The following is a 15,803-nucleotide window of genomic DNA, read 5'->3' on the forward strand; positions in this document are numbered from 1 at the left end:
AAAGGGGAGACTCAGTGGTTTTGGGGCAATCACATGGTTTTCAGGGGGAACGGAGGGGGGAACAGTCGTTGCTAACTGAGTTTAAGGGGGGGATTATAGAAAAATTGACCGTCAATGAGGGAATAATAGGAATAATACAAAACTTACGGGTGGGGAGGATCAGGTAAATTAATTGTGACACAACAAACATTTTGCAACCCCACCCCCCTCTCCTCTTAGGAGATAAACTTTGACTCGTCCCTTGCATCACATTGTTTCCTCTGTGAATGTGGTGGCCATGTCAGATGCAGTGAAACGGGAGGATCTGGGAACGAGATTATTAGCGCATATCCTATTTTTACCCAAAGTCCAGGAAGGAAGGGGTCACTTCTATATATTCCTATTTAAATTCATGACTCATACACGAGAGTGGCTGTGCAGCTCGAACTTGGAGCCCGAGTATTTAATGCCATCCGACAAAGTTACACAGAGTAGTAAACAACTAGTCATTACCTCTTGGGCTAATTCGTTTAGCGTGCCGCCGCCTGATACGAAAACCCAAAAACCCAACGGGAAAAATGGGAACGTATTCCCCATCCAAATGCAGGCGTACCGACCTCTGGGGGGTTAGAGGTAAAACAGCTTATTTACACGCAAGATAAAATTTGACATAAAACCAGGAAAGTTCGAGAGGTGAGATGAATACATTACAAATGTCAAACCTTAAATACACCATACAACAAAAGCCTCAATTAACGCCATAGCGGCCCACGTGCTAACATACCAATAGGAAAATATTTACATTCTTTGTCACTGCCACTTACAGTTCAGTTCCGCCGAATGTAAATACATTTTCACGATGAGCAGCTTGTGTTTTTTTTACAATGTCTACAAGAGCTGAAGTTCTTTCAATCATCTTTTTGAATGAAAAAGGAAAACAAACCCATTATTTTTTAAAGTGAAGATAAAAACATACCGTCTAGGCGCATTGAAAGTTCTGAATTGAGATATAAATTATAGATTTTGTTTCTAAAATTAACTCAAATCTAATAAAAAGCACTGTGCTCTTCCAAATGTATTTCAATGATATAAATATAGTTTATATATCGGGTGAAAATGTTAACATCGGATTAGAAGCACAGTTGGACAGCTTTTTTATCCGATGGCTGTTGTAAGGGTGACCCAGTTTGCCATTGTAACACTGCACGTCCTTTTGGGAATCGTGGTTGTCCTGGCCAATAGAGAATTCTGTAGAGGTGTCTTTTTGGAAATGAAATTTGGTAGGTAATTCCTTAAAGCTGTAAACGCATCACTTGATTCCCGTGCCTTACCTTTTCCATATATGTACATAACTGATTTGGGTTTTGTGTCTCTTGCCTTTCAGATCATGCTCTAATCGGTCACGTAATGCTCACGGTTTTTGCCGTGGACGAGTTTGATTGTCATTTCAAATGCATAAACAAGAGTTGTATGTCGTTTAACGTTCATCCCAGTGACAGCGATGGAAACCGATTTTGTGAACTGAACAACAAAACACGACAGATGAAACCAAGTGATTTCAAACAGAAGAGAGGATCGACATACTATGGCCCTGTTCAGGTCGGTACAAATTATATCAACTGATGCTTTTATTAACTCTCCGGGAACGACCAGTATGATGTAAATGATGAAAAAAAGTCAAAAATGTACTTCTATCGCTGCGCAAAGTTTCTAGAATACAGGACAAAAACACATCGGGGGGTCAAGAAAGACGAGCAGTGTTTTTCCAAACGAGCTCTTGTTACTTCTTCGGCATTTTTTTCTCTTCATGGTAACATCTATCCCTTTTGTTCATGTTTTGAGGTTTTTACGTGGTACATAATCTCTGTATGTCTTAAACTGATAAGAATTTCAAAGGCTATTACGTAGGCATTATAATAGGGGGCTGTGTTGCCTTTTAGGACTTTGCACCTTGCGTGTGGAATATGCGATAAAAGGCAGGCTGTTTACGAGGAAATGACACGCGATGGATAGTATAAGGCTCATTTGATTGGTAGAAAATGTCAAAACACGTGAAAGTTGCGTGGGAAATTTACTAACAATAGCATTTATTTTCATTGCAACATTTTGCGACACCCTCATACCCCACTGATTGAGACAAGAGACAATACCCTGACGCTCTGATTGGTGCAAACATTCTCTTAGTTCAGTTGTTTGATTGTTACGAGAACATACCCCGATGCGGCGATCCGCTTGATGCGAGATACATACCCAAATGCGACGATCTGATTGGTGCGACCAACATACCACTCGATACGCTAACATATAGTTCATTCTATTTTTCGTAAAGATAAATTATTCAAAAAGGCTTTCATGATAAAAACAAAACAAAACAATTCTGAACGACAAGAACATGTATTATAAAAGTAATGTTATATCTGGGTGGTCAAGGTTGAAATTTTATAGGAGAACCGCTCGAAATTTTAAAAAGGACGATACACAAACAATGTTGATCGAAGAACAGGAAGCGATTTAAAGGACTATTCGGATGTATTTATTTTGTTAGGTCTCCTGCACGGATTTATCCAATAAAAGGAATGGTAAGTGTCATCTATAATACATAAGAACACAATATCGAATACCTGGATTGCCAAGTAATTATAGCAAACTTTATCGACAAGCTGTCGCAAAAATAACTACCTAATTTCCAGCCGCATAATAATTAATGAGAGCGAAATTTGGCCAAGTACGAGACTCCCAAAGCTTTCCCAAGAAATATGACAAATGCGACTCCTTGTGATATAAATAAGTCGCATTGTGAGTTCTGTCAACTTCCATTGCTACCTCGTGGTAAAAAAAAAAGAAAGGAATTTAAACTGTTGGAATAACACCATCAAAAATGAATTATACTATAAACCTCAAACTGTTCTGTTTCGATTCTTCGGTAGTTTGCCAATTTGCTCTGAGCTTACATTTTGTTTCCACTATTTCAATGGCTTGACAAAAAAAGATTTTTTTTTATCAGTGAGGAATACCCTATATAGCGGTGATTCATATATCATGATAGGCTGTCAATCTCTTGCGCAGTACTAGTGATACCGGTGCGTGAAAATAATGAGGCACGTTAATGTAACATAGCATTTCCCTCTGTAGCTGGCAGAGGTTTACATAAGGATTTGCCTAGCCATTCATGTAAGGACATCCGGGACTCAGGTTTCTTTCAAAAAGACGGGGAGTACTGGATCGACCCTGAGAAAAACGGAAAGCCTTTAAAGGTCTACTGTGACATGACAACTGATGGAGGTAAGGTATGGATCAAAAATGTAGGATAAATATAAAACTCTTAGGAGAAAGTTGTTGCGATGTTTTTCAGATAATACTCCTAAAAACTGTATCGCATGAATGCTTTGTGTATCAACCCAATATTTGAAGGGTGGTGCTGTATCGGTGGGGGATATTTCTAACAAAATTTTGTTTTATCTACTGAGTTGATAGTGTGCGTTGGCCGCTGCAGAGGGATTCTAAAGCTGACTTTTCGAGCGTTGTTTTATCAACTCATTTTAAAAACAAATTAACTCTATGTTTACTTTGATTTGCTGCAAGATATTTTTAACCAGAAATGTGTTTATCAGGAGGTTGGCTACTTGTTTCCAACGTTGTCGTGGACGATCCTTCCTCTCGAGAGCTTTGGACTGAGTCATCATACCGCGAAATCGACAACTGCCACAGCAACAAAACGTTGTTCATCACAAAAGATGCCATGGAAGAATTAAGAGCACACGTGTCCTTCACTCAACTGAGATTCCATTGCAGGAAACAAAGAGGGCGTACAATCCACGTGATCACGGCCGCTAACAGCTCTGGGGAAGCTGTAGTCCAGTACTTCAGCGGTCAAACAGATGTCCAACCCTTGGCGTGTGGCTCGTTTGATAGAATGAAAGATGATAACTCCAGATTAGCTGGAATGTGTGATCAATGGAAAAGTAGGAGGTGGGGATCATCAAAAGTTCCACTGGAACGATTGAACGATCATTCCCTTCATGTAGGAGGTAAATATCACTGGTCGTTAACAGATGGGAGTTCAAGATGGGAGTGTGACGACGTGAAGAAGCGTCGTGGATTTTTTGAATTATCGTCTGGCGATTTCTGGAAAGTCTATGTACGCTAAGAGCGACAATCAACTATAACTGTTTTCACAGTCCTGAAAAGCCTTAAGCTGCTGGCTAAGAAGTTATGCAATGTTAAATATTCTCTAGAAGTTACTTGCAGTAGACTAAAATTCATAGATAATTAGAAGAAAATCATCTTGCACTTTTCTTTGCAAGAAATACAAATTAGCTCATGATCATTAGCTTGCCAGTGTTGGATACGAAGAAGGAACCTTTTTGATAGTGTAGTCTGATCGTCCGGGTGAGCTCGGAGTCCTGGGAGGGACAGTCAGTATTACTGATAAAAGTCCTTCTCAGGACTACACACACCCGGGCGATCAGTTACGTGATAAATGTTAACCCCGGATTCAAACCATTTACTGTTAAGAACTACTGTTTTTTATGATTACAATTCTGTTGAAAGTCGTAGTCAGCTTCCGACTAAAGTCTGTACCTTTGTATGTTATCAGCACTTTATAAAACAGCAAGTCGTGAAAACGTGTGGAAATTCGTACCTACCATTCTGTGCACCATCATAAAAAACGCTCAAACGTCAAGTAACAAATATGCTGCCGGTAACATACTTATAAAACTCATTTGAGTTTTTGTTCTCTTTTAGTTGCAGTCAGTATGATCACGAATCCAAATTTTGGGCACAAACTAACTCTGTAGCTATAATTCTGGCCTTGCAACAAGGAAAAGGTGCATGTTGTAGCTAAAACAGTGCGGCGCGCTCAGATAATCTTAGTGGCCTTAACACTAGACTCCGGGCCAAGAAGTCTGCACTCAAGATATTGTCGGGTTAGTATGCCATCAATGGGCCAGTATAGTAGGCCATCATTGGTCAAGTATAGTGTGCCATTTTTGGTCCAGTAGGGTAAACCACTATTGGCCAAGTTTAGTAAGCCATTATCGGCCCATTAAGTTGGCCATCATCGGGCAAGTAGTGTAACATCATTGGGCCAGTATAGTTAACCATCATTAACCAAGTATGGTGGGCCAACATTCTCCAAGTATTGTGTGCCATCAGTGACCCAGTATAGTAGGCCATCATTGGCCAAGTATGGTGAATCATCATTGGTCAAGTATAGTGTCCCATCATTGGCCCAGTATAGGTGAAGATTATTGACTTAGTATAGTATGACAAGCAAACCAGTTGATGATGAACTTTATTCATGTGTCAATTATAAAATAGCAGTAATAAAACCACTAAGTAAGGACACAACAAGATAATTTAAATAAAATAATAAATAACTAAGTATTAATATACGATTAAATAGCATAAAATATACGAAGAAATAGCATAAAATTTGTGGTCAGCAGAATTAGGCTAGGGGACCTTAAGACGTGGGGGGGGGGGGGGGGGAGGAATAGTCTGAGCCTAATTAAGATATAACTAAGAATCATGCACTGCAAACCAAGCAGCCCACACAGCCACCATCGTCCATTAACATTTTCAAATCCATTCCTCTAACTGCCCTCTTAAAACCCTCTAGTGAATTCAACGTCCAAATAAGGGAAGGTAGCTTAGCCCATAGCACAGGTCCTAAATACTTAAGGGAATGCCGGCCATAATTAACAGAGTTAAATCTTGGAATAGTAAATTCTTTAACTCTTAAGTTATTCACTGTGTGATTTGCTGAAAATAAATCTTGTATATAGCTTGGTGCTAGCTTAAATTTTACTTTATACATGATGGTCGCTATATCTTGCAATCTACGGTTCACTAGGGTGGGCAATTTAGCCCATTCTAACAACTGCCTATAGTTAGCGTTCCAGTCACGGAAAACTGCCCTAAGACCCCTCTCCTGGACATGCTCTACTTTTCTTGCATCACTTCCCCTACAAAAGTGCCATACAGTACTACAGTAAGTCAAATAGGGCAAGACTGCAGCCTTATACAGCTGCAGCTTAGCAGTGGTTGGTATCAAGTTGCGCAACCTTATCATTACTCCCACTCTCTGACTAGCTTTTTTGCAAATCTCACTTATATGGACATTAAAGGTCAATTGAGAATCAATGCGTACATCTAATAATTTAATGTTCTGATAGTGGGAAACTCTATTACCGTCTATGTCAATATTGATATTGGCATCTTTTTGCTTACTAATGAGCATGATACCATATTTGGTAAAGTTTCCCTGTAAACAGTTCTTTTTATACCAACTTGTTGCTGCAACTGCACTCTCCTGTAATCTTGTTTGGATTAACTGGACATCTTTACTTGCTTCGAAAAACTGGTGATCATCCGCATACATGGAGATATTCGACTTCATTACATAAGTCAGATCATTCTGATAAAGATTCCACATCAAAGCCCAAGAGAAGAGCCTTGAGGGCACCCTCTTACCACCTTCCTCCATCCGCTTGTTGTGTTCCCTAGCTTCACTCTTGCTTGGCGATTTTCAAACTATGATGCCATGAGTTTGAGGCTGACATCATCAAAACTGTATGCTCTTAGTTTAGCCAGCATGAGTGGTGGCAACAGACAATCAAACGCCTTACTCATATCTGTTGACAACACACCAACACACTCCCCATTGTCCAATGAGTGCCTCCAGCTCTCAGTCAGGTATAACAAGGCAGTCTCGCAACTGTTGCTCTTTCTATATGCAGTCAAATGGTCACACAGGCGATTATTATAGTTACCAGTAATTTGGGAAGAAAGGAGTTGCTCAAAGATTTTATTAATAACAATTTGCACAATCACAGGACGATAGTTTTCTTTTTGCAGTTGATCGTCTTTCTTGTGAACTGGGGTCCATTCTCCCTTCTTCCAGTAAGTTGGCCAATGCCCCTGCTCAATGCAGATGTTAAACAGATTGGCAAGTGGTGCAGCCAATTCACTAGCCTCAGATATAAGTGCCCTCGGGGGAATTAGGTCCCAGCCCATAGCCTTGCCTAGCTTCAGCTTTTTAAGCCTGTCCTCTATTTCACAAGGTTTAACGCTTTGGAAAGAGAAGAACTGACTATCATCGTGGTTAGCCGCCCTTATGGCCATCACACTGCTGTGATTGTCAAAATCACCCAGAGAGCACTTATTTATATCCAATTGGCCAATACCATCTGCAATTGTTGCGAAATACTCCCCAAAAGCCTCGGAGATGTCAACCTTATTACTACTAGCTTGCCCATTAATATTAAGCTTAATGTCTGAGACTTGCCTGCAGTTTGACTTTGATGACAAGAAGGGCATAAAAGTTTTATGAAAGTTTTGTGGTTTGTTCTTAAGATCCTCGGCTTTCATTTTCCAATAGCTCTTTACTGCTTTCCTACGAAGTCTAGTCGCCTCATTTCGAAAATTTTTAAGATTGATCAAGTCCTCTGGAGCATTTATCCTCCTGTATCGCCTAGCAGCCCTGCGTCTTGCCCGTATTGCCTCCTTTCACTCTGAGTTCGTATATGGTACATCCTGATCTCTGACACGCATTTGTTTAAATGGCATATGGTCATTGACAATCTCCGTCAGTAGTGTACTTACAAAACCAACCCGATCCTCCACACTATCGAAAACTTCCCCAACATGCCAAGGTGCTGAATTAAGGTGTTCTTGAACTTTCTCCTCATCAAAGTTCTTAACTGAACGGAATTTGATAATTCTAGGCTTGACTTTAGCTGCTGTGCCTTGCATGAAGCCATACACTAGTGGGTGGTCACGAAGACCCGGTTCGTAAATCTCACTCTGGACAAATAAATGAGCTTCATTAGTCAAGATAACGTCAATGAGGGTCTTGGTAGTCTTACCAGCCCTAGTTTGAATCCTAGTTGGCTCCGTAATTACACACTCAAGTCCAAGGGTCTCCTCTGTATCAATCAACAACTTGCCTCCAGGCTTATCAGGGCGGAGTCTATCAAGGTTTAAATCCCCCAATAACACAAATGCATGTCCCTGCAGTGAAGCCCAGTTACAAAAGTGATTAATCTCCTCCTCCAGTTGCAGTTGATACTTGCTGACAAGAGGTTTGGGAGCGCGATACAAGCCAGCCATAATAACACGTCTCCCTTTGAGCTCAACGTCCAAAACCAATGATTCAATATTTTTGTAGCTGCCAGGAACTTTTAACCGTTTGCAGATCACGTTAGATGACGCATAAGCCAAGAGACCACCTCCTCCTTTCATCCTGTCACTTCCGTAAAGCTGGTACCCTGGTATAGCAAATTGTGCATCGGGATAGGAAGAGTCAATTTTGGTTTCACCAATGAACATCACTTGAATTCTTAGCTTTTGTATAATTTCTCTCATCTCTTCAAATTTATTCTGATAGCTGTTGATATTCAAATGTGCTATCAAGAAATTAGAGCTGTACTTCACTCGAACATCCATAACACTTGCAAAATCACGGTCCTGGCCTCGACATGCATCTAGGCAAGACTAAAGTGATGTTCAATGACCACGTCAACAAGTCAACAATAACTGTAGATGGCAAGATCATTGAGGAGGCAGACAGCTATTTTTACTAAGGAAAGACATTGACACGAGATGATGACCTACTTCCTGAGATTAGGAGAAGGATTGCACTCGGTTGGGTAGCCTTTGGAAAAGTGGACAATATCATGAGAAGCCGCAAGGCAAGAACGAGGAAGATCAAGAGGAAGATCAAGAGGAAGATACACGATGAGAACATTCTACCAGTAATGACTTACGGGTGAGAGACATTGGTATTGAACAACGCTATGGCAGAGAAGCTTGCGGTCACACAGCGAAAGATGGAACGTATAATGGTGAGCATTACATTCAGAAAGGTCTTTAAAGACCAGAATTGCGGAGCAGAAAAGGCAATTGCAGGTTTTGACTTGAACTCCAAAGTCTCAAGCCATGTCCACCTTTTCGACCATAACATGGACTTTACAAACGTCAGGGTCGTTGGTTTCGAATCCAATTACCACCAGAAACTTTTCCTTGAAGCATGGCACTCTACTTTGGATCCGAATGCTGGGAACGATCACATCGTACTTCCAGAAGCCTAGAAAGACCTCGCGCGAGCATCAAATACATAGTTACGCGTGCAAGTTTCGCGTCACGTTTTAACTTTAAATAGCGTATGATATCGATCTTCGTTTTTTCATATCACTGATGAAGGCTTAAGCATTAGCCGAAACGTCTGTTTTCAGAAATAGCAACAGTCAGAGGCAACCAATTTGCATAAAACTCATGACATCTCCTGACTACACTTTTTCCATTTTTAAACATAGTGGGCCATCATTGACCGAGTATAGTGTGCCATCATTGGCCCAGAATAGTGGTCCATCATTGGCCCAGTATAGTAAAATGGGTAGCAGCGAAATGTCAGGGGCGCCTGAACAAAAGCTACGGGGGAGGGAGGAGGTCGGGCACCAACCGAAATAGCCCTGGCTTGATTAGCCACATAGCTCATACATAGACATGTTTCGTACTCAGACCTTTTGCGGCCAGGTGGTTGTAAGATCCTACATTTCAGTGACAGTTTCACGGAGTCATGTGTAGGTGTGTTACACGGTACGATCTGGGTACCAGATGAGTAGAAATATTACCGCTTTTTTCAACAAGCATTACATCTTGATACAATGAGTACGTTTCGCAAATAAAGAAAGGGGCTGTTGCTAAGAGGCCATATTGTTTCGTATCGCGGTCATAAATTATGGATTATATACATATCTTATTAAATTGAATTTTAGCGAGTTACCAGCTAAAAAGCTCGCTATAACGTTTCTGCTAATACCCGAGTTAGAATCAGGGAGGCCGCTATCGGTTCTTCCCACTTGTCAGAAGTGCGGTCAATCGTGCTTCTTTTTCCATCCACAAGTTTTTAGCTCTTTGTTTCGTAATTGTTTACCGCAAAAGTGCATGTTTTCGTGAGCCTTTCGTGAGTTTCATCTTTTATTCAATTAAAAAGCAAACTTCGATGGGTCTCCACTTTGTGTTTGACAGCTGCTATCTCGTTCGCCAATCAAGTAGTTCGACTTTTTCGAACCATTAATGTTGCTTTCGAAAAGTTGTGAAAATTGCGAAAAGTGTGTAAATTACTTAAAAAAAGAAAAAAGTTTGCAAAGCTGGAAATTATATTTTATGGGAAAAAGAAGAGCAAACTTACTTTCAAAAAAAAAAGGAAATCAGCACTCGAAAAGCAATTGTAATATTAAAACCGAATTAAATAAGAGCTTTGACTTATAAATGATGTTAATTTTTTATTTAATAGTCTACTTGCTCAGGAAAACAAATTAAGGAGAATTAAGGGAGAGCAATTGAATTGCAGATCATGTCTATCAAGTGAAGAAGTTCCTCTTGGAAGACCAGTGCGACAACGCGGAAATAAACTAGAATGGCTGTATTATGGCTGGTTCAGTTTACCATTGAGACTCTTAATATCTTCCTCGGAGTCCTGATTGTCCTGACAAAAGGGGACTTCTGCGGAAGCGTTTTCGAAACTCAACTTGGTAAGTTAAACCTCAAGCTGCCCGAATTTGTTTCTCAGGCTTCACTTGAAATACACTCAGGTGAAAAACATCAGTTCTTTTTTTATTTCACCTTCAGACCATGCTTTATTCGGTCACGTTATGTACACGACTGTTGTTGTGGACGAGTTTGAGTGTCGGTTAAAATGTATGGGAAATAACAGTTGTAAGTCGGTCAATGTTTATCCCGGTGACAGTACTGGACAGCGCATCTGTGAATTAAATAACAAAACACGGCAATTGAAGCCGAGTGATCTTAAACGGAAGAAAGGATCTACATACTATGGCTCTGTTCAGGTAGGTATTAAGTTTTAAATTTATCGTGGTTACTTGCCAATATCCGAAAGATATTCGGTTAATTTATTTTGTTTATTTTGTTTTAAACGTGACTAACCGGCGTGATTTAAATACAGTCATACTGAAGATGGATGCATTCCTAATTGAAGAATTGATTCATGCTAAGCGTGCATATATCAAGTTGTGGAAGCACGCAGGAAGCCTTGGAGAGCATGAGAGAAGCGAAAGAGTTGCTCGAGACCAAGCCAAGAGCAACTCTGGCTCAGCCAGAAAAAAATAGCTATGTTTTTTTACACTCAAAAGTTTTGAGTGTAAAAAAACATACCTCCTTTTTTTACGATCATCCAAATTGGCTGTTGAGAGCAAAGACAAAATAGGTGTCTTCATTTCGTTTTTCATATCGAGCTTGACACAGTATTGACTATTTTTTAGGTTACAAGGCAGAGAAGTTCAGAACTTTAAACTTTGTTTTCTCTTTATCGGTCTTAAAAACTGAGAATGACAAGAAATTATCATTTAATAAGTGAAGACGTAATGTTAAAGGTGTTATATACCTATATCCGCTACGTTTCTGCGAAGATGATGTGTTGAAACACCAGTTGGCTATATCACCTGTTCATACTAAGTATGGAGACTGATGCAAATTATTGGGTAAGCTTCATCTCTAAGCCTCTGGTTAATTACGGTTTTGGCGCGTTCTCGGTATCTGTATCAGCTTTCTCAATAGTTCTTTAGTTTGAAAAGATTCTGCTATTTTGAACGGCTATTCGTCATCATAGAAATTTCATGCTATCAAGAGTGGCCAGAGCTAAATGGGTGTTATCCACTTTTGTGCAGAGTTATTGAAGAAAAAAAAGTTATGATGGGTAGATTTTTTTCCTCTTAATGCAGTGTTGAGAAAACAAAGGGAAACAAATCAATTTTCCTTTCTTTTGTTTTAATTATGTTAGGCTTCCTGCATGGATGTTTCTCGTGAGCAAAATCGACCCGCTAAGAGCAGTCAGTGTTATCCGGGATATCAGGGAACACTCTGTCAAACGCGTAAGTATTCAAAAGATTTTGATGGTTATGCATCCCCAGCTTTTTAGACCAACTTCAAAATGATTACGTACTGCCTCCTTTTGACAGCTCGAGGCGTTGGATAATGTTACTGATTGTGTTATCGATGAGTCATGACGTTAGAGGAACCTGCTGAGAACAAACTTAAACAAAATATAAAGTGGCGAGAGAAGACATGTAGAATCTCACGAAAAGATGCGCATCTGAAGTAAGAAACTGTTGTGTTCCGGTCTGGCTGGCTGAAGTTCTGCAAATATAACAAATTTAAGACTCCAGAAAGTCTCCAAAATGAACTCTGGGACCAAATTGTTTCACCTTTACGCAGAACGTTTTTCAGAGATACCCTTAATATCCACCCAGAGATAAAACTAGCATCCCATACAATACTTAGACTCCCCTTTTGTTGCCACTGAAACTCACAATGAAACCAAGACTCCTGATCTTTGTAATGAATGCCTTTATATTTATGGTTGTACATGTGAAAAGGAAAATTCTCATTCTATTTTTATGATTTTTATAATAAGCTTTAGGGGTAAAAGTATTCATCCGCAGTGAGGGTTGTGGTGATCCAGGAATTACACCAAGCACATGTGGTATCGCCTACATCAAAGTGAATGGAAAAGATTATTCTCCACACACACGAGGCCATAATGTGGTTGTTATCAGCGCTTTAACAGGTAACAAAGTCCAGGCTTAGTACTTATCGTCGCTCGAAACGTTGGAAAAAATTGAGGAAAATTTTGAGATAAACTCTAAAGAAACTTGATAAGATATCAGTGGCCAGCTGACAGTTCCAGGCTGAAGACGATACCACCAGTTATCTCTTGTCTTTTTTTTTTCTCGATTGTTTCTTCTCACTGAGATCCCAGTCGCAGACAATATACCAGCATCCTCTGCAGGTATGAAATAGAAAAAACCTCGAGTACTTCCGCAGTCCCATATTTTAACGACCAGAGTTAATTTGTATTTTATAATCAACTTGGATCATCACTTTTCTGAGGTGAAATGAAATAGGGAATCAACCTTACCTCTGACAATTTTCCCGAAAAAGCCTACCTAGCCTGATCTGCGCTCATACGCCAAAAGGTAACACCGCTGTCTCCCTATCGACTCCATCGTCTTAATTAAGGATTAAGATGTACTCGGTTCAAAGGCTGCGGTATTAACTCCGGTTCGAATAATTATTATTTCGTTAATATTTCTTTACAATGTACGTAGTCGTTGTAATCCTAATTGTAGTGGAAAGGAAACATTTGGTCCCCTTTTCATTTTCAGGTACTGTTCTAAGAGCAAAAGGGTTTGACACTCATGGGAATAGTTCCGCTGGTAATCACCTGAGAGACTTTCTTAACGGCATCAAAGGAAAGTATGTACCATGTTTGAAGCTGTAATTTCACCATCATAAATGTGGCGTCTGATTAGTGAAAAATAATCGATCCCAAGTTATATTACTCCAGCTGCACTTTTTTTTATTTGCAATCTCTTTAGAGATATATTTTTCTATTTCTGAAAAAGTTTTCGGGATTGTTTTTAATGTCGAACGTATAAACATTTGTCCGCAATAACTTCTATCCGAAGCTGAATCTGAGATATGCCCATAAAACGAGATTCAGATAATCTGTGGGGAATCTATTTTAAACTGTTAATTCATTACCAAGTAGAATATTTCTTTGCTGCGCTTTTTAGCAATAAAATACATTTGTTTGCCTTTCTTATGGAAAAATAATGTTTGCTCCGATTGCAGAAAAATCATTCTGATCGCCATTCAAGATGATGGCTCGATATACATATCACCAGCGATTGACGCTCTAAAAAGAGTTGGGGCTACTGATGACCTCCTCAATCTGACAGAGCACAGAGGATCTTTTGCTTCGCTGGGATTTTCAGGTGTAAACAAACCATTTTGGATTGCACAACAAAATGCCAAGGCAGGAAGGGGACCCAGTGAGATATCTCTGACAATTCCATCATCTACAGGTATATCTTCGCTGAGCTAACCGCCTCCCGGTTAGCTCAATGGATAGCGCACTGGACTGTTGTGCAGGAGGTCGAGGGTTCGAGCCCCGGCCGGAACAACACTCGAGGTCTTAAATAATTGAGAAGATTATGCTGCCTTTCTATAACATCAAGAAATGGTTAGATATTCTAGTTTTTTCGGATAGGGACGAATAAATGGAGGTCCCATCTCCTGCATGGTTAGGGGTAGGAGACGTTAATTTCCCACGCACGAGATTACTGTGTGATGGATGTCCTCCCCTGGGGTGGGATGGGTGGGTTGCTGTCTTGCGTTTCATACATGAACATCTGGGTAACCATGCCTCACGTAAAGACAATAAACTTCATTGATTGATTGATTGATTCAATGATAAGCGATGGAACATATTTCTCCAAGCTCCATAACGAGATGCCTTTATGACACAACAAGTTACATGCGGGCCTTGTAACTAAGCAGGTCTAGGCTCTCTTGCACTGATATCGTTGTGTGATGATTAACAAGCTAAGATAACACCGCATTTCCTTCTGTAGCTATCAAAGTTTTATATTACAATCAGCCTGGCCACTCCTGCAAAGACATCCGGGACTCCGGTTTCTTTAAAAAGGACGGAGAGTACTGAATCCACCCTGAGAAGAACGGAAAGCCTTTAAAGGTCTACTGTGACATGACAACTGGCGGAGGTAAGACGAAAATGCTACAGAATGTTTAAAAAAAGAAAAGGAATCTGATTGATAATGAGTTTCTGAAGTTCTACTTCATGAAACAGCCATCATGTTTGATGCACAAAGAACTAACTTCAAATTGGCTTCGTATTTTGCAGGAGGCTGGCTTCTTGTATCCAACGTTGTGGTGGACGACCCATCCTCGCGAGAGCTTTGGATTGAGTCGTCCTACCGCGAAATCAGCAACTGCCACAGCAACAGAACGTTGTTCATCACAGAAATTGCCATGAAAGAACTGAGAACGTACTTGTCTTTCACTCAACTGAGATTCCACTGCAGTAAACAAAAAGGACGCACGTTACATGTTACCACGGCTGCTAACAGCACTGGTGAAGCTGTAGTCCAGTACTTCAGTAAGCAGACCGATGCACGTCCCTTGGCCTGTGGATCGTTCAACCGAATGAAAGATGATAACTCTAGAACGGCTGGACTTTGTAACCAGTGGAAAGACCAAAGGTGGAGTATACCTTCTTTACGGGAGGGAAGATTGAACGATCATGCTAATTATGTCCCACATCTACATCACTGGTTTTTGACTCCTGGAGGTTCAAGATGGGAATGTGACGACTTTTAACTTTCAAAATAAAGAATTTTTTGGATTATCCTCTGGCGATTTCTGGAAAGTTTTTGTCCGTTGAGACCTAGCAACAGAGATATCTCACGTCTGCTTACACTAAGAAGTTTTATTTAAAGTTGATTAAAGTTTCCTAGCTTCAGCTATTTTTTAACACTATCATTATCATTACTTTCAGTATTATTATTATTTTTATGTTATTGACAATAACTTTTCTATTGTCACTGACTTCGGAATGACCTTAAAATTGTGTTTACCATTAATGTTATTTCAAGAACGAGTATACACGTTGTTCGTTTGAAGGTTTTGTTTGTCCATTTATTACTCTGTTTTGAGTTGTAGTTGGTTTGGTAGTTCGGGTTTGCTTTAAATAATGATAATGATTTATATAGCGCATGCTACATGACGTTACGATCGCGTGCGGTTTACAATATGTATAAAACAAATATCATAAAATTAGCAGATAAAATACCATAAAATACTAAAGTCACTTGATTCAAAATTACAACTGTTGCTTTTTAAACAAAGTAGTTCGAGGTAATTTTATAAAATTAGTTCACTAAGAAATGCAAATTTCACTACGAAAACTTGGAATAGGAATACTGAGACAAGTTTGC

The 15,803-nt window shown here is 39.8% G+C and overlaps 1 protein-coding gene and 1 non-coding gene across 2 annotated transcripts; both read left to right on the top strand.

Moving 5' to 3' along the window:
- Positions 1-1,127: 1,127 nt before the first annotated feature.
- LOC148721550 (uncharacterized) lies at positions 1,128-4,676 on the top strand. Its single transcript, XM_088735126.1, has 5 exons — positions 1,128-1,259; positions 1,364-1,578; positions 2,525-2,558; positions 3,112-3,261; positions 3,591-4,676. Exons 1-5 carry the CDS (start codon positions 1,142-1,144, stop codon positions 4,124-4,126), a joined length of 1,053 nt encoding a protein of 350 aa, XP_088591252.1. The 5' UTR covers positions 1,128-1,141; the 3' UTR covers positions 4,127-4,676.
- Positions 4,677-10,405: 5,729 nt separating this feature from the next.
- On the top strand, positions 10,406-15,803 carry LOC111320025 (uncharacterized). The gene is made up of 8 exons (XR_015992201.1): positions 10,406-10,520; positions 10,618-10,835; positions 11,786-11,876; positions 12,419-12,571; positions 13,170-13,260; positions 13,639-13,871; positions 14,421-14,570; positions 14,711-15,803. It is a non-coding gene; the product is annotated as an uncharacterized LOC111320025 (transcript).

Source organism: Stylophora pistillata, chromosome 10, assembly GCF_964205215.1.
Source record: "Stylophora pistillata chromosome 10, jaStyPist1.2, whole genome shotgun sequence".
Lineage (NCBI taxonomy): Eukaryota > Metazoa > Cnidaria > Anthozoa > Scleractinia > Pocilloporidae > Stylophora > Stylophora pistillata.

Bases quoted from the DNA above. Each gene is read 5' to 3' on its own strand.
- LOC148721550 (XM_088735126.1), top strand. From the start codon at position 1,142: ATGGCTGTTGTAAGGGTGACCCAGTTTGCCATTGTAACACTGCACGTC. The intron at 1,260-1,363 runs GTAGGTAATTCC...CTTGCCTTTCAG, and splicing joins CTTTTTGGAAATGAAATTTG to ATCATGCTCTAATCGGTCAC. The intron at 1,579-2,524 runs GTCGGTACAAAT...TTATTTTGTTAG, and splicing joins CATACTATGGCCCTGTTCAG to GTCTCCTGCACGGATTTATC.